This window comes from Bombyx mori, chromosome 15 (assembly GCF_030269925.1).
Source record: "Bombyx mori chromosome 15, ASM3026992v2".
NCBI classification, from domain to species: domain Eukaryota; kingdom Metazoa; phylum Arthropoda; class Insecta; order Lepidoptera; family Bombycidae; genus Bombyx; species Bombyx mori.
This window is the reverse complement of record NC_085121.1, coordinates 16,056,977-16,074,944: the sequence shown is the minus strand read 5'-3', so window position 1 is coordinate 16,074,944 and position 17,968 is coordinate 16,056,977. Positions and strand designations below refer to the sequence as shown.

Sequence of the window (17,968 nt, the reverse complement as noted above, 5' to 3'; positions counted from 1 at the left end):
TCTCAATATTGCAACATAACCAGTGGTTAGTAACTCCAGTATATTAACAGCAGGCCATGCAATGCATTCGTAAAAATGCTCTCCTGGCTGAGCTTCTGCTCGCTCACATGTCCTGCTATTTTTTTTTATTGCTTAGATGGGTGGACGAGCTCACAGCCCACCTGGTGTTAAGTGGTTACTGGAGCCCATAGACATTCACAACGTAAATGCGCCACCCATCTTGAGATATAAGTTCTAAGGTCTCAAGTTAGTTACAACGGCTGCCCCACCATATTAAGTGTATAATCTATGGCCCCACCCTTCAAAGATATCTTTTAATCCAGTTTATTGTAATGACCTGGTGATTACAATGGGCCTACCTGGTGCTAAGTGATCACTGGCCCATATACATCCAACTATAATACCGTCACCCACCTTGAGACGATTTTCAAGTCTTTCTTCAAAGTACAACAGCAGCCCCTCCCTTCTAACCGAAACGCATTGTTTCACGACATAAGCGCGGGCGGTATCTACCCGCGTGGACCCTCAAGACATGTCACCAGTAAAGGCGTCACGCTAGCTTAGGACAACCCTCCACACCTTCTCGTAGACAATGGACATAGCGGCTATTAACCTGACCACGTTAGCTCAAACTAAACGCAAATTATTTAAACACCCATTTTATTAAAAGTTTAAACAAATTAACAAACATTACGCCTAACACTAAACACCAACAAGTTACAAACACTGAACAGGACAACATTCACTCTTCCTCTACCTCTTCATCAAATTCCCCTTCATCATCAGCCGTGGCGTCTTGATACTGCTGGTACTCCGAAACCAAATCGTTCATGTTCGATTCAGCCTCCGTGAACTCCATTTCATCCATACCCTCCCCCGTGTACCAGTGCAAGAAAGCTTTTCGTCTGAACATGGCTGTAAATTGTTCAGAAATTCTTTTAAACAGCTCTTGGATAGCTGTGGTGTTTCCGATGAAGGTGGCAGACATTTTGAGTCCACGAGGTGGAATGTCGCACACGGCCGTCTTGACGTTATTGGGAATCCATTCCACGAAGTAGCTGCTATTTTTGTTCTGTATGTTGAGCATCTGTTCGTCCACTTCCTTCATAGACATCCGTCCGCGGAAAACGGCAGCGACGGTCAGATATCTACCATGGCGAGGGTCACAGGCAGCCATCATGTTCTTGGCATCAAACATTTGCTGCGTCAGCTCCGGCACAGATAGAGCTCGATACTGTTGGCTCCCACGAGAGGTCAATGGTGCAAAGCCCGGCATAAAGAAGTGTAACCTCGGAAATGGAACCATGTTAACCGCTAGTTTCCGCAAATCGGCGTTCAGTTGTCCTGGGAATCGCAAGCACGTGGTCACACCAGACATTGTCGCTGAAACCAAATGGTTCAAGTCCCCATACGTTGGGGTTGTTAGCTTCAAAGTCCTGAAGCAGATATCGTAAAGCGCCTCATTGTCTATACAATACGTCTCATCAGTGTTTTCTACCAATTGGTGGACTGATAGCGTTGCGTTATATGGCTCTACCACAGTATCGGAAACCTTTGGACTTGGTACCACGGAAAACGTATTCATAATACGATCTGGATACTCTTCACGGATTTTGGAAATCAAAAGAGTCCCCATACCAGATCCAGTACCTCCTCCCAGAGAATGAGTTAGCTGAAAACCCTGCAGACAATCGCAGCCTTCTGCTTCTTTTCTAACTACATCCAGTACCGAATCAACCAGTTCAGCCCCCTCTGTGTAATGTCCTTTCGCCCAGTTATTCCCCGCCCCAGACTGTCCGAAGACGAAGTTGTCCGGTCGGAAGATTTGCCCAAACGGCCCGGAACGGACGGAGTCCATGGTTCCAGGCTCAAGGTCCACCATCACAGCTCGCGGGACGTACTTGCCCCCTGAAGCTTCGTTATAGTAGACATTGATGCGTTCAAGCTGCAGGTCGGAGTCGCCGCTGTAAGCACCCGTGGCGTCAATGCCGTGCTCGTCCGAGATTACTTCCCAGAACTAAAAATAATTAATGTATATCAGTGGCTTTTTCAAATAGGTAAAATCCTATAAGTCTATTAATCAGTTAAGGATTCTCCGCTTTTTTACGGACGCCGGAACGAAAACAGAAATTAGATCATCTAATATGTTACAATATTGTATTTATAACAGATTAATGCCTGGACTCCGTGGTTCCCGTAGGCTTAGTCACAGATACTAAACACTAGCCAAACGAACCAAAGACTTAATTTAAAAATTAACAATCGCAACCGAGGATAATATACATAATTAAACGGTAGGCAGCGGCTTGACTCTGCCCCTGGCATTGCTGACGTCCATGAGCGACGGTAACCACTCACCATCAGGTGGGCCGTATGCTCGTCTGCCTACGGCAATAAAAATATCCAGTCATAATTTGACCATAAAATATGAAATACAAAAACCATACTTTTGGAAGGTTTCTGAAACAACGCGACGAGGATAAATTACAGAAATTTTTGCTCTTTAATAGATTTAGTTTACTGGATAAAAAAAATCGACAATATAATTAAAAAAGTACACTTTTCTAAATATGAACACAGAAAAACGACAATGTTTAAAATCATACTATTTAGAAAACGACCAAACAAAACTAATATTAATCAAAAATTAAAATGTGGGCTTTGCATTTTGTGCCCTTTGTGTTGCGGGACTCCTATTGCAGAGCGAAACAATTCAGAAATCTGCTAGTGACGGCAATAACCAGTGAATCCAGATGTCTGGGCTATCGAAATAGGTACTCAGTAGAAATAAGAGAGGGCTCGAGGAATTGTTTAAAATTATCCCCACAATTTTACAATCGCACTGCTTGTCGGCTTGAAGCGGAGTTCGGCTTTACAGGAAAGCATCCTACTATTTTTAAGCAATGCGCACAGCTCTGTATTGCTGTTTCCCAGGGATCCTGTTACCACGTACGGTTAGGTTAAGGAATAAACTTCTCTGTGCTTCTCTCTTTAAGTCCTTAAAACGAGGTTTGAGAGAAATGCACAATAATAACGGCTTTGACCAACGACCAAGCGGGCAGTACACCAAGATTTTATTCACATACGTACCTTTGCTCCGATCTGATTCCCGCATTGACCCGCCTGGATGTGGACGATTTCCCTCATGATTGCACTAAAAATTTGGAACCCCCCGAATCGAATATTAAATAAACACTTTCGAGAATTTGATCATGTAAAAAAAAAATTAATATAAAAATGCAATGATTTTCCTACAAGAGTTGCATCACACACGAAATTTTCAATTAGAATGAGTTTTGAAAAGGAACATTCTGTTTCGTTGTTTTTTCATGGAATCGAACATATTAAATTTGAATTTGACATAAGATTTTTAGCCAGTGTCATAATATTTTGGAAACAAAACTTTTTGTTAGATGTGTATACTTTTTTGAAAATTCAATTAATTGAGACTTTGAGTTTCCGATATTTTGGGCACATTGCCAGAAGGAGTCCTGCCTATTTCTGCCGTGAAGCAGTAATGCGTTTCGGTTTGAAGGGTGGGGCAGCCGTTGGAACTATACTGACACCTTAGAACTTATATCTCAAGGTGGTGGCGCATTTACGTTTTAGATGTCTATGGGCTTCAGTAACCACTTAACACCAGGTGGACTGTGAGCTCGTCCACTCATCTAAGAAATAAAATAAAAAATAAAATCTGGAACGGCTGTTGATGGAACGCAACTCACCTGAAAGTATGTGTCGACTCCGCACTTCACCAAACGGTTCATCGCGTGAAACAGATTTATTGAATGGCTGAAAAAGCGTTACGGAGTCACGATCATCAGCAGTGAGAGTATGATTAAAAAGAAGAAGAGACTTTGATATCATATCTCAACGTATCAGCATTGATATTGTGATGTTAACGTGCCGACTATTATAGTATTAGACAAGTAGGCAGACGCTTGTTAGTGGTAACTGCTTCTCATACAGTAAGTAGGTCTTATGCTCGGCGGCTGTCAATTGTAAAAAAATCTAATTGAATAATCTGTTCAATTTCGGAACCATTTGCTTGATAATTCCACGACAGAAAATACTAGTGTTCACGCGCATGGCTCGAGATCTGCACCAGTGGCGGCGGGGCGCGGGCTGCGGGGCGTGAGTGGTGCGACACCGACAGCGAGGCTACCACGAAGAGAGCTACAACGGCCGCACGACGTGCGACACGTATTCACAAAATATTAATACACATTTTTTAACTGTCCGATTCGTTTGATTGCGGCTATTCCGCATCAGCCAACCAGCTCTCCCGGACAAAAATTGGCGACCGTGACAGGACCTCGGTCAAGGGCGGATCCAGCTTTGGCGCCAGGAGGGGGTCACATAGTCAAATTTAGATGCGTTCGTTCCCAAACGTTTGCCATTATACAAAGTTATTATATTATTATATTAAATTAATTAAATATTGAAGGTATGTAGTTACATAAAATCTGTATGGTGACAAAATATATAAATAAAATGATTATATTCAATTAGTGGTCCACCTAAGTCCTGGAACCAGCTCAGGGGGTGGTCATGACCCCCATGACCCCCCCCCTGGATCCGCCATTGACCTCGGTCTGCATCCAAGGGCCGGTGAAGTCCAGAAGACCTGCACTACACATCGTCGGGCGAGGTATCAAAAGTCGCACGAAGCGGTCAACGGACAAGGACAAGCGGACAACTTTCTCGAAGTCTTCCGGACAGCCAGCGCTCCAGAAGGCCATTCATAAAGGAAGTAAGCCCGTTCCTTGTCTAATCATTTCCCTTGCACCCCTTTCGATCAGTGTTAAATAGTGTCGTGAGTCAATCTAAAAAGTGCGTTATGTGCTTACACTAATGTCTATTTTCCAAGTAAATAGTCTATTAAAATTTCGAGTTACACGTATAGAATCATTCAACGTGTGCTATGCAAATCTACCTACAAACTTAAAAAAGTAAACGGTAACGTAAATTTAGTTAATTTGCTAACTGATTTCTGCCTCAATTCGCTTATTTACGATATACCTACTTAGTTAAATACTCTGCATTCTATACACATCTATAGTTAGTTACGTGTAATCAATATTACAACGTAACGTTTTCTTCTACATTTAACTGCCCAAACTAGGGGTACAATATTTACTATTTTCTTTGTCTTTACCTACGTTTGCAATTAATAATTGTGCGTTATAGATATTTATCGGCCCAAACTAGGGGTCATAACTAATAATATAGTAACATTTTCCTTTGAATTACAGTGCCTATAGCAAATCGTGTTTTACGATTGCAAACGTAATTAACGTTACGTAAAGCAGACAATTCTACGTAATTACCCAAAAATAAAATCTTATTTTCTCCCATTGTTTTTACTCATTTTAAATAATAAATAAAATAAATCTTTGAATTCCGAGTTCCGCAACTATTAAATACTTATTATTTTCATTCGCTTGTATTTGAATAGCCTTTTCTTAATCATAAGCTGCTTTCGCTTCACACGCTTAAATACGCGCATCCATTGCACATCGCTTAGCCGAGCCGCCGAACATTCCAGAGTGGGCGCGCTCGTTCACCGCTGCCGCAGCGCGCTTATTGCTACGCGCCGCTTGTTGCTACCTGCGCCCCGGCCGCTGCGCAGCGCTGGATCTACCCGCTTCGCTTCAACGGATTTTGGTTTGCTTGCACATTCTTGCCCACATTTTTATATTTTTTTATCATTTGCAAATCAATCATGGCACAAAGTAAAGTGTCTTACCAGGACGAACTGGCTTTGTTAGTTCGTAAACGTGGCACAATTAAAGCGCGATTAACAATATTCAAAGATTATCTCTTGGTTATTGAACAAATTGAAACCGATACCATCACGACAAAAAGTATAACTGATATTAATTTGAGACTAACAAAAATAAAGGAATTATTCTCAGATTTTGAAAACGTACAAACTCAAATAGAAGTATTAGATTTAGAAAGTAATTTAGATAAACGCTTACAAGAGAGAATCGAAATTGAAAGCCAGTTCTTCGCGGTCATGTCTAGTGCCCAGGACATAGTGTCAAAACGCGAGGAGCGCGACAAGGCTGCCCAGCGTAGACTTTCACATGGAAGTAACTGTAGTAATAACAACAATAATAATAACCACTTAAATAATCAAATTCGATTGCCAACTATAAAATTACCGAGTTTTGATGGAAATTATTTGAAATGGCTTGAATTTCGGGACACCTTCGACTCGCTCATCAATGCGAATGACACTATACCTGACATCAGCAAGTTCCACTACCTCAGGTCTTCTCTAGAGGGTGGTGCCGCTGTCACAATAAAATCAATTGAGTTTACCAGTGAAAATTATCAGATTGCCTGGGAACTACTGTGCAACAGATATAATAACAAAAACGTACTGATTAATAACCACCTCAAATCGTTATTCAGCCTCGAATCTTTAAATAGGGAGTCGCATAGATCACTCAGGTACATTATAGATCATGTTTCAAAGAATTTGAGGGCTTTAAATACACTCGGTGAGCACACTGATAAGTGGGATAGTCTTGTAATTTATATTATAGTGCAAAAGCTAGATAGTGTAACTAGCATTAAGTGGGAAGAGTACAAAGCGAACCTTGGTGGGTCTATAGAACTAGAAGACTTTTACCAGTTTTTAAGACAACGTGCTGATATTTTAGAGACCGTCCAAAGCGGCTCTAGAGCAGTTCAGGTTAATAGAAATGAAAGGTTTGTTAGTAATAAGGAACCAAGACACATTAAAACTTTTTTCTCATCTATGCCAAAGAGGTCATGTTTTATGTGTAATAAGAATCATCGCGTGTATGAATGTGATCAATTTAAGAATTTGAGTATCGAAGCCAGGCAAGCAGAAGTTTCAAAACGCAAGCTCTGCTTCAATTGTCTTCGTCCAGGTCATTCCATTTCCAACTGTCGTCTCAGCTCCTGCAAAGTCTGTAATAAAAGGCATAATAGTTTATTGTGTCATAATAATAATAATCATAATAATAGTGTCAATAAATTAATACGAAACGGAAGTAACTTGAACTTACAAACTAACGAGGTAAAACAAAACACTAGCCATGAAAAACAAAATTTGAATACTGTGGCTAGCACTAGCGCTGTTCTGACTACACTTACCTCATGCTCGAGTAATAGCGAAGTCCTCCTGGGTACTGCAGTGGTTCAAGTCGTCGATGAGCGTGACAATAGTACTTACCCGGCGCGCGTTCTTTTGGACTGTGGAAGTCAAAGTTCGTTTGTCACTGATCACCTGAAAAATAAACTTAAAATTAAAACTAATAGTACTAAGTCACGATGTATAAGTGGACTGAACAATTCGATATCTACAGCCACTGAATATTGTACATTAAAATTAAAGTCAAGAATTAATGCCTACACTACGGACGTACAGTGTATGATTATATCAAATATTTCTGAAAACTTACCTAGTGTAGAAATCAATCCCGAGGAGTTAAACATACCCAGCAATACTGCACTCGCCGATCCAAACTTTCATAAAAGTAGCAAAGTTGATATATTAATTGGGTCCGATGTGATGTGGAATATTGTTAAGGGTGGTTGCCAGATATCATTAGGTGAAAATAAACCTAAGTTAATTTATTCGAAGTTTGGATGGTTGGTTGCAGGGCCCATGACTCTGACCATGCCATCTGTGAAATCTATATGTCATTTTAGTCAGGAAATTAAAGACTCACTTTCTAAATTTTGGGACTTGGAAAATTTTATAATGCCAAAACGATCATTGTCAATAGATGAACAAATTTGTGAAGATTCCTTTAATGAAAATACAATTCGCTTACCGTCTGGTAGATTCCAGGTAAAAATGCCCTTGCGCGAGGCTCCTGAGGCTCTCGGAGACTCTTACTCACTTGCTAAGAGATGTTTTTTAAATTTAGAAAGGCGTTTTCAAAAGCAGCCGAAGTTGAAGGAAATGTATAGTGATTTTGTACATGAATATGCCACATTAGGTCATTTAACAGAAATAGATAGGCCATCTACTGGAAATTATTTACCTCATCACGCCGTGCTGCGAGAGAAGAGCGAGACCACAAAACTTCTTGGAGAGCCAGTTCTGTCCCTTCCCTTTCCCCTTCCTTGTTGGGGTTGAGTCTTGGTGACGCCTGGAACTTGCGGAGCAGACGTGCGTGCGAACTCACGGGGCGTGATTGTTTGACGGGGGTATAGGGAGACCCAGTGAAACGGTACCCGCTGCCGCCCGCCGGTCAGTAGGGGACCTGAACCCGGGTGTCTCTACTAAACTCCGCCCCGGGAAGCTGTCCCGCCAACCGGTGTAAAATCCTGTCGTGCGGTCGTCGTGCCGGAGTCGGAGACCGGAGTGGATCCCGGCGATCGCACGCAGAGTGGACTGGGGGCCCTTCCATGCCCTGCGTCAGTCTCTCACGCAACCCGTGGTAGAGCACGTACTATGTTCCGCGCTTCATTCAGGTGTTGCCTCGATCTCACCTCCAACATCCTACCTCTCCTAATCCTACTCTCCGTAAACTTAAGAATCATGAAGACTACAAAAAAAAAGAAAAGGGTTTCACAGGCGGTCCCCCATTCCACATTTAATGTGGATTTCAGCAATGTCAGGGGCCTACATAGCAACCTTGACGCCGTACACCACCACCTTGAGACGGCGCAGCCCGCCCTGCTTTTTTTAACGGAGACGCAGATATCTGTTCCGGATGATACCTCATACCTTGAATACCCCGGCTACGTATTGGAGCACAACTTCCTGCGTAAAGCCGGGGTGTGCGTATTCGTCCGGGCTGATATCTGTTGTCGCCGTCTTCGGGGCCTCGAACAACGGGACCTGTCCCTCTTGTGGCTGCGCGTAGATCACGGGGGCCGTAGCCGAATCTACGCGTGCCTGTACAGGTCCCACAGCAGTGATGCAGGTTCAGCTCTGTTTGAGCATGTGCAAGAGGGGACTAACCGCGTGCTTGAGCAGTACCCATCTGCGGAGGTGGTGGTTCTTGGAGACTTTAACGCTCACCACCAAGAGTGGTTGGGGTCCAGAACCACTGACCTCCCGGGTCGGACTGCCTACGATTTCGCCTTGGCCTACGGCTTCTCCCAGCTGGTGACACAGCCCACCCGTGTCCCAGATATCGAGGGGCACGAGCCTTCTTTGTTGGACCTTCTGCTGACCACAGATCCGGCCGGATACAGTGTGGTGGTCGACGCTCCGCTTGGATCGTCTGATCACTGCCTTATTCGTGCTGCCGTACCACTCTCTCGTCCTGATCGTCGAACGACGACCAGGTATCGAAGAGTTTGGCGGTATATGTCAGCAGATTGGGATGGATTGCGTGAATTTTACGCATCCTACCCATGGGGGCGGTTCTGCTTTTCCTCTGCTGATCCTGACGTCTGTGCGGACCGTCTTAAAGACGTGGTGCTCCAGGGGATGGAATTGTTTATTCCCTCCTCTGTAGTGCCCGTTGGGGGTCGCAGCAAACCCTGGTATAACAATGCCAGCAGGGATGCTGCACACCTCAAGCGGTCCGCATACGTGGCATGGGATAATGCCAGGAGACGTCGGGATCCTAACATCTCAGGGGAAAGGCGGAAATATAACGCCGCTTCCAGGTCCTACAAGAAGGTAATTGCCAAGGCGAAGTCGGAGCACGTCGCTAGAGTTGGCGAGCGATTGAAGAGCTATCCCTCCGGGAGCCGTGCTTTTTGGTCGCTCGCCAAAGCTGCAGAAGGAAACTTCTGCAGGCCTAGTCTCCCACCACTGCGCAAGTCCGATGACAATCTGGCCCACAGCGCGAAAGAGAAGGCTGACCTTCTGGTCAAACTCTTCGCCTCGAACTCGACTGTGGACGACGGGGGTACCACACCACCGAACATCCCCCGGTGTGATAGCTCCCTGCCGGATATCTGCTTCACACAGTGTGCAGTCAGGCGGGAGCTCCGACTCCTGGACGTCCATAAGTCGAGTGGGCCAGACGGCATCCCCGCAGTGGTTTTGAAAACGTGCGCCCCTGAGCTGACACCTGCGCTAACGCGTTTGTATCGCCTCTCTTATTGCACTAACAGGGTTCCGTCTTCATGGAAGACCGCCCACGTCCACCCTATCCCCAAGAAGGGTGACCGGTCGGACCCATCGAGCTACAGGCCTATCGCGATAACTTCCTTGCTTTCCAAGGTGATGGAGCGAATTATAAATACACAACTCCTGAAGTATCTTGAAGATCGCCAGCTGATCAGTGACCGACAGTACGGTTTCCGTCACGGTCGCTCAGCTGGCGATCTTCTTGTATACCTTACTCACAGGTGGGCTGAAGCCTTGGAGAGCAAGGGCGAGGCTCTTGCTGTGAGCCTTGATATCGCGAAGGCCTTCGACAGGGTCTGGCATAGGGCACTTCTATCGAAGTTACCATCTTACGGAATCCCCGAGGGTCTCTGCAAGTGGATCGCTAGCTTTTTGGATGGGCGGAGCATCACGGTCGTTGTAGACGGTGACTGTTCTGATACCATGACCATTAACGCTGGCGTTCCACAAGGTTCGGTGCTCTCCCCCACGCTTTTCATCCTGTATATCAATGACATGCTGTCTATTGATGGCATGCATTGCTATGCAGATGATAGCACGGGGGATGCGCGATATATCGGCCATCAGAGTCTCTCTCGGAGCGTGGTGCAAGAGAGACGATCAAAACTTGTGTCTGAAGTGGAGAACTCTCTGGGGCGAGTCTCCGAATGGGGTGAATTGAACTTGGTTCAATTCAACCCGATAAAGACACAAGTTTGCGCGTTCACTGCGAAGAAGGACCCCTTTGTCATGGCGCCGCAATTCCAAGGAGTATCCCTGCAACCTTCCGAGAGTATCGGGATACTTGGGGTCGACATTTCGAGCGATGTCCAGTTTCGGAGTCATTTGGAAGGCAAAGCCAAGTTGGCGTCCAAAATGCTGGGAGTCCTCAACAGAGCGAAGCGGTACTTCACGCCTGGACAAAGACTTTTGCTTTATAAAGCACAAGTCCGGCCTCGCATGGAGTACTGCTCCCATCTCTGGGCCGGGGCTCCCAAATACCAGCTTCTTCCATTTGACTCCATACAGAGGAGGGCCGTTCGGACTGTCGATAATCCCATTCTCTCGGATCGTTTGGAGCCTCTGGGTCTGCGGAGGGACTTCGGTTCCCTCTGTATTTTGTACCGTATGTTCCATGGGGAGTGCTCTGAGGAATTGTTCGAGATGATACCAGCATCTCGTTTTTACCATCGCACCGCCCGCCACCGGAGTAGAGTTCATCCATACTACCTGGAGCCACTGCGGTCATCCACAGTGCGTTTCCAGAGATCTTTTTTGCCACGTACCATCCGGCTATGGAATGAGCTCCCCTCCACGGTGTTTCCCGAGCGCTATGACATGTCCTTCTTCAAACGAGGCTTATGGAGAGTATTAAGCGGTAGGCAGCGGCTTGGCTCTGCCCCTGGCATTGCTGAAGTCCATGGGCGACGGTAACCACTCACCATCAGGTGGGCCGTACGCCCGTCTGCCTACAAAGGCAATAAAAAAAAAAAAAAAAAAAAAAAAAAAAAACTTCGGGTCGTTTTTAACGGCTCTGCTCGCACAGCATCAGGTAAATCGTTAAATGATATCCAGTACGTGGGCCCGGTCGTACAAAACGATTTGATGTCAATTTTGTTGCGATTTCGCCAGCATAAGTATGTATTATCGGGGGACATTGAGAAAATGTTCCGTCAGGTTATGCTGGATGAAGCGCAACGTCACTTACAGCTTATATTATGGCGAGACAATGAAACTCAGCCTTTGCGAACATTACAACTCAATACTGTAACGTATGGGACAGCATCGGCCCCTTATCTGACCACCAGATGCTTAGTTCAGTTATCAACGGAGTGTTCAGACAAGCGAGTAGCTAATATTATAAAAAATGATTTTTATTGTGACGACCTTATAACCGGTTGTGATAACAAAACTGAACTCAAATACTTACGTGATGCAGTGGTCGATAAATTGGCTGAGGCTTGCCTCCCACTTAGAAAATTTAGAACTAACATTCCAAGTATATTTGCGAGTGACCCCATTTCAACCATATGTACTGAAAAGGATTTATCCCAGGCAAACGATCAGTACTCTAACTTACAGAATCAATCGTCGGTGCTGGGGTTGAATTGGTGTCCCTCCCAGGATAAGCTGTATTTTTCAGTCGACTTTCAGATCGAGCAGCCATTTACAAAGAGAACCATTCTTGCAGCAACATGCAAGATTTTCGACCCCCTAGGGCTGTTAAGCGCTTGTACGATTGTTCCTAAAATGCTGTTACAAAGGTTGTGGAAGTCTAAACTGGACTGGGATGATTTGGTGTCCGCCGATGTATCGAAAGAGTGGAGTGACTTTGTAAATAATTTAAAACAAATAAAGGCGATAAATATTCCACGCCACGTCTTCCATACATCGTCGGACACTCCAGTGTCAGTGCAATTACACTGTTTTGTCGATAGCTCTCAGAGCGCATTTGCAGCATGTGTATTTATACGTTGTACTGATTCAGGAGACAAAGTATCAGTCAAATTGTTATGCGCCAAGGCTAGGGTTGCCCCCTTGAAGCCCAGTACCATACCGCGGCTCGAACTGGCAGCGGCCCTGCTTGGTGCTCAGTTAAGTTCAAAGGTTTGTCAGTCACTCAGTCGTAAGATTGATCAAAAATATTTCTGGACTGATTCTACAATTGTGCTTGGATGGATTAAAAATACCAACCCTAGTAATCTAAAGCAATTTGTTTACAATCGAGTAAATGAAATTCACGAACTGACTGACAAATCTTCCTGGCATCACATTTCTACGGAAATTAACCCGGCAGACATAGCTTCTCGAGGAGTCAGCCCTAGCAAGCTTCAAGATTTAGTGTTATGGTGGAGTGGCCCACCATTTTTAATGAAACCGAAAACGGAGTGGCCAAGCGCTTCTATAGAAAATGTTGAGCTTCCGGAGCTCAAAGTAAATACATGTTGTGTGTCTGTTAAGCCTTCATTTGACTTTGATAGGTTCTCGAGATTTCAACGAATGATCCGGGTGGTAGGATATATTTTAAGATTTATTCACAATTGTAAAACAAAGGATTCGAGGCTTAGTGGTGATCTGAGTAACGATGAAATAGATAGGTCTACTCAGACCCTGATCAAAACCTGCCAACACGATTCCTTTCCTGATGAAGTGCAATCATTAAAAAACAATAAAAGGATAATTCGTAAATCGAGAATTTTGTCACTAAGCCCTTACTTAGATGAGCAGGATTTGATTAGGGTTGGAGGCAGAATCCAAAACTCTGTCTGCGAGTATTCTAAAAAACATCCCATTTTATTATGTGCACGTCATAAATTTACAAAACTATTGTTTCATAAAGAGCATGTACGTCATAAGCATTGTGGGCCTGAATTATTACTTAGCATTATACGAGATCAATATTGGCCCATCGGTGGACGTAATCTTGCACGCAGTACATTTAGTAAATGTATCGCGTGTGTTCGTGTGCAAAGTAACTCAATACAACCTATGATGGGTAACTTACCTCCTCCTCGAGTCACTCTTACCTATCCCTTCCTCGTAACAGGCGTGGACTTTGGCGGGCCCTTCTCAATCATGGACCGTAAGGGCAGAGGATGTAAGGTATCCAAATGTTGGCTTAGTCTTTTTGTATGTCTAAGTACTAAGGCATTAACGTTGGAAGTGGTTAGTGGTCTAAGTACTGAAGCATTTTTAATGTGTTTTCGTAGATTTATCTCGCGTCGTGGCAAGCCTCATGACATTTATTGTGACAATGGCACCAACTTTGTGGGTGCTAATAATGAGCTGGGCAGAATGTTGCGAGCAAGCCAAAGTTCTGTCATTGCGGCTGCCCACGATGAGGGCATTAAATTTCATTTTTCGCCCGCTTATTCCCCTCACTGGAGGGGGTTGAACGAGGCTGGAATCCGTTCAGCAAAGTTATTAATGAAACGCGTAATCGGAAACGCGAATCTTACGTTCGAGGAGCTTACGACGCTATTCACTCAGATCGAAGCGATCCTAAATTCCCGCCCGTTAACTCCTCTAACGTCGGATCCATCTGATATGACTCCTCTGACTCCAGGGCACTTCCTCATAGGCCGACCGCTGACTGCTTTACCAGAACCACCTATTGTTACAAATTGTCCAAACAGATATCAAAGATTGGAACAGATTAAACAGCACTTCTGGGACCGGTTCCATAAAGAGTATTTAAGCGAGCTGCAGCAGCGGACTAAGTGGCGAGAGCAGAGAAAAACGCTCAAAGATCTTGTCGTCATCAAGGACGATAACCTTCCCCCCATGCGATGGCGCTTGGGACGAGTTAAGAAACTGTATCCAGGGGCAGACGGCATCACCCGGGTAGCCGATTTCACGACTGCGCGTGGCGTAATCCAGAGGGCCTTAGGCAGAGTCTGCCTGCTCCCAGCTACCAACCCAGAGGACGAGTCTCTTGGTAACCAGGGTTCCCAAGGCGGGGAGCCTGTTCACGCGCATGGCTCGAGATCTGCACCAGTGGCGGCGGGGCGCGGGCTGCGGGGCGTGAGTGGTGCGACACCGACAGCGAGGCTACCACGAAGAGAGCTACAACGGCCGCACGACGTGCGACACGTATTCACAAAATATTAATACACATTTTTTAACTGTCCGATTCGTTTGATTGCGGCCATTCCGCATCAGCCAACCAGCTCTCCCGGACAACTAGTATTAGTTACTTCAGGATACATTTAGTATGCAGATATAATTCTCATTATTGAGACAATAAGGTATCGTAGGTTAAGTGTCTTCTGCTTTTATTTATGCCCAGTAATCAATTAATAAATTGATTAAAATGTGAAACAGTAAGCCAACGCTGCACCTACATAGGTACTTACGAAAGGAGCTGCTACGTCCTGAGCTTGTCGCAGGCAGGCGACTTGCGTAGATATTTTTATTTTTATTGCATAGATCGGTGGGTGAGCTCTCAGCCCACCTGGTGTTAAGTGGTTGCCGGAACCCATAGACATCTATACCTACCGTAAATGCCGCTACCCACCTTGAGATATAAGTTCTAAGGTCTCAGTATAGTTTCAACGGCTGCCCCACCCTCCACGGCTGAAATAGACAGAGTGGTGGTACCTATCCGTGCGGGATCATCAGAAGTCCTACCACTAGTAATGCGCATGATGTACAAAATAGATATATACCTACCACCATACTTGCTAAGCAATGAGTAGGGTGTCTTCTGCCTATATTATAACTATATAGGTAGTGATTATATTGCCTACTTCTGCCGCAAAGCAATCGTGCCTTCCGGTTTGAAGTTTAAGTAACTAAGATTACCTACATACTCGGCGAGTGGTGGAATTCAGATTGTAACTTCAAATGTATAATATTTTAATTAACTTGCATATTTATGCACATTTAAATAACAGCCGTCCTCAATCTAGGCATCTACATTAAACCCTATTTTTCATTGAAAATGAAATATCTGCAATCTGAATGCATTTTTTGCCAATTATAAATGTAATTTATATTATCAAGACTTCGAAACAGGACCAATTTTCATTTGGTTTATCTCCACTGCAGAAATGCAGCATATCTTGTAGTCTAGCAATGTAGAAGTTAAAGGCTTTTGGTAGGCAGCGGCTTGGCTCTGCCCCTGGCATTGCTGAAGTCCATGGGCGACGGTAACCACTCACCATCAGGTGGGCCGTATGCCCGTCTGCCTACAAAGGCAATAAAAAAAAAAGGCGCTTCTATCCATAGAAAGATATTGAATATTGTAAGCTTCAAAAATATGCTTGTTAATAATGAAATTCGGAATAAAATCGATTTAGTTTATTCAAACAACGATACAAAGACATACACAAATGAACAGCCTAAAACCTATTCCTCTAAGCCCTCTTCCGCTTCCTCGTCGAACTCCCCTTCGTCATCAGCCGTAGCGTCCTGATACTGTTGGTATTCAGATATTAAATCATTCATGTTGGACTCTGCCTCCGTGAACTCCATTTCATCCATACCCTCACCAGTGTACCAGTGCAAGAAGGCTTTCCGCCTAAACATAGCCACGAACTGCTCAGACACCCTCTTGAATATGGTCTGTATGGCCGTCGTGTTACCAATGAAGGTCGAAGCCATTTTAAGACCCCTCGGAGGTATGTCACACACGGCAATCTTGCAGTTATTGGGTATCCACTCGACAAAATACGTGCTGTTTTTGTTCTGAATATTCGCCAGTTGCTCGTCAACTTCTTTCATAGACATTCGCCCCCTGAATATCGTCGCAACGGTCAAATACCTCCCGTGTCGAGGATCACACGCGACCATCATGTTTTTGGCGTCGAACATTTGCAGCGTCAGCTCGGGTACAGTTAAAGCTCGATACTGTTGAGCTCCTCGCGACGTCAGCGGCGCAAAGCCAGGGGTGTAGAAATGCAGGCGCGGAAACGGCACCATGTTCACAGCCAACTTCCTCAGATCAGCGTTCAGCTGTCCAGGAAACCGCAAACACGTCGTAATGCCGGACATCGTGGCGCAGACCAAGTGGTTCAAGTCCCCGTATGTCGGTGTGGTTAGCTTCAGCGTTCTGAAGCAAATGTCGTACAATGCTTCGTTATCGAGACAGAACGTGTGATCAGTATTCTCGACCAACTGATTGACCGCCAGCGTTGTGTTATATGGCTCCACCACACAATCCGACACTCGGGGACTTGGAAAGACTGAAAAGGTCAGTATAATTCTGTCGGGATACTCTTCGCGTATCCTGTTCACGAGTAGCGTACCTAATCCGGAACCGGTACCGCCACCTAGCGAGTGTGACATCTGAAAACCTTGCAGGCAATCGCAGCCCTCAGCTTCCCTTCGAATGACATCTAAAGCAGACTCCAGAATCTCTACTCCTTCAGTGTAGTGTCCCTTCGCCCAGTTGTTGGCCGCACAGTTTTGTCCGTAGACGAAATTGTCCGGTCTGAATAGGCATCCGAAGGGTCCCGACCTCACCGCGTCCATCGTGGCCGGCTTCAAGTCGATAAGAACCGTGCGAGGAACATATTTCCCAGCCGATGCCTCGTTGTAGTACACGTTGATCCTTTCGAGTTGCAGGTCGGAGTCGCCGTGGTAGCATCCGCTTGGATCGATGCCGTGCTCGTCAGATATCACCTCCCAGAACTGGAGACAAGTAGTATTAATGAGTAACGGAAATTGCTACGGAAAATACTTGTGGCTGTGCGGTACAAAGCGGAGATTCATGTTCATCATACAAAATAATTCTAGACATGTGCAAGTCAACGTCATAAACCTTTCGCGAGCATATACTTTTGATGATTTTATTCAATTAATCAAACCATATTTACTATGTTAATTCTGATTAACTAGTAGGTCGTGAGCTGGCCTTCGTAAGTAAAAAAAATATTCTCAATTAACGTCCTGTAAAATAGACTTAGTAATACAACAGTTTCTCTACATATACCACAAACTCGCACGGTGATATCACAATTCCGATCTGTCGCGAAGAATCCTACGTAAAAATAACTAATATTTCAGCAGAGACTATGCCCGATGGCGGCATCCTAGACTAAGCATTGTTATCGGAAGGGAATGGCTTCACTGCCCGAGAACCAGTCGAGGTGTAATAGCTAACATGCTTACCTTTCCGCCGATTTGGTTTCCACAAGAACCGACCTGGAGATTGATAATTTCCCTCATCTTGTTAATTTATCGATTTCTCGTCACAGATACTTGTAAATTTACTTTAAAAAGCTAGCAAAAGATGTTGTATAAAATGCTTAACATTAGCTTAAAACTAGTAAAAAAAAAATTGTTAAATAGCAAATTCACACTGTGTTCATCGTACGTCGGATTTCAATAGAATGACTGAAATTTCAGTGATGCGACAGATGCAGAAAATTTAAAAATTATTCTAGAAGTATTTTAAAGAAGATA

The 17,968-nt window shown here is 44.6% G+C and overlaps 2 protein-coding genes across 2 annotated transcripts; both read right to left on the bottom strand.

Annotated features, from left to right (window-relative positions):
• Positions 1-745: 745 nt before the first annotated feature.
• Tub4 (beta-tubulin) lies at positions 746-3,269 on the bottom strand (the record flags this gene model as incomplete). The annotated part of the gene is given in 2 exon segments (NM_001043500.1): positions 746-2,017; positions 3,091-3,269. Coding segments are annotated over 2 exon segments (1,329 nt in total), but the record flags the coding sequence as incomplete, so codon positions are not given.
• Positions 3,270-15,848: 12,579 nt separating this feature from the next.
• LOC100101153 (beta-tubulin) lies at positions 15,849-17,866 on the bottom strand. Its single transcript, NM_001099609.2, has 2 exons — positions 17,675-17,866; positions 15,849-17,194 (listed from the first exon to the last, which is right to left on the bottom strand). The coding sequence occupies exons 1-2, from the start codon at positions 17,729-17,731 to the stop codon at positions 15,911-15,913; spliced, it is 1,341 nt and encodes a 446-aa protein (NP_001093079.1). The 5' UTR covers positions 17,732-17,866; the 3' UTR covers positions 15,849-15,910.
• Between the last annotated feature and the right edge of the window lie 102 nt (positions 17,867-17,968).

What these genes read in the sequence shown, in the direction of transcription:
- LOC100101153 (NM_001099609.2), bottom strand. Translation starts at nt 17,731, where the DNA reads ATGAGGGAAATTATCAATCTCCAGGTCGGTTCTTGTGGAAACCAAATC. An exon ending in GAAACCAAATCGGCGGAAAG is followed by an intron (nt 17,195 to 17,674) that starts GTAAGCATGTTA and finishes ACTTGTCTCCAG; the next exon opens with TTCTGGGAGGTGATATCTGA.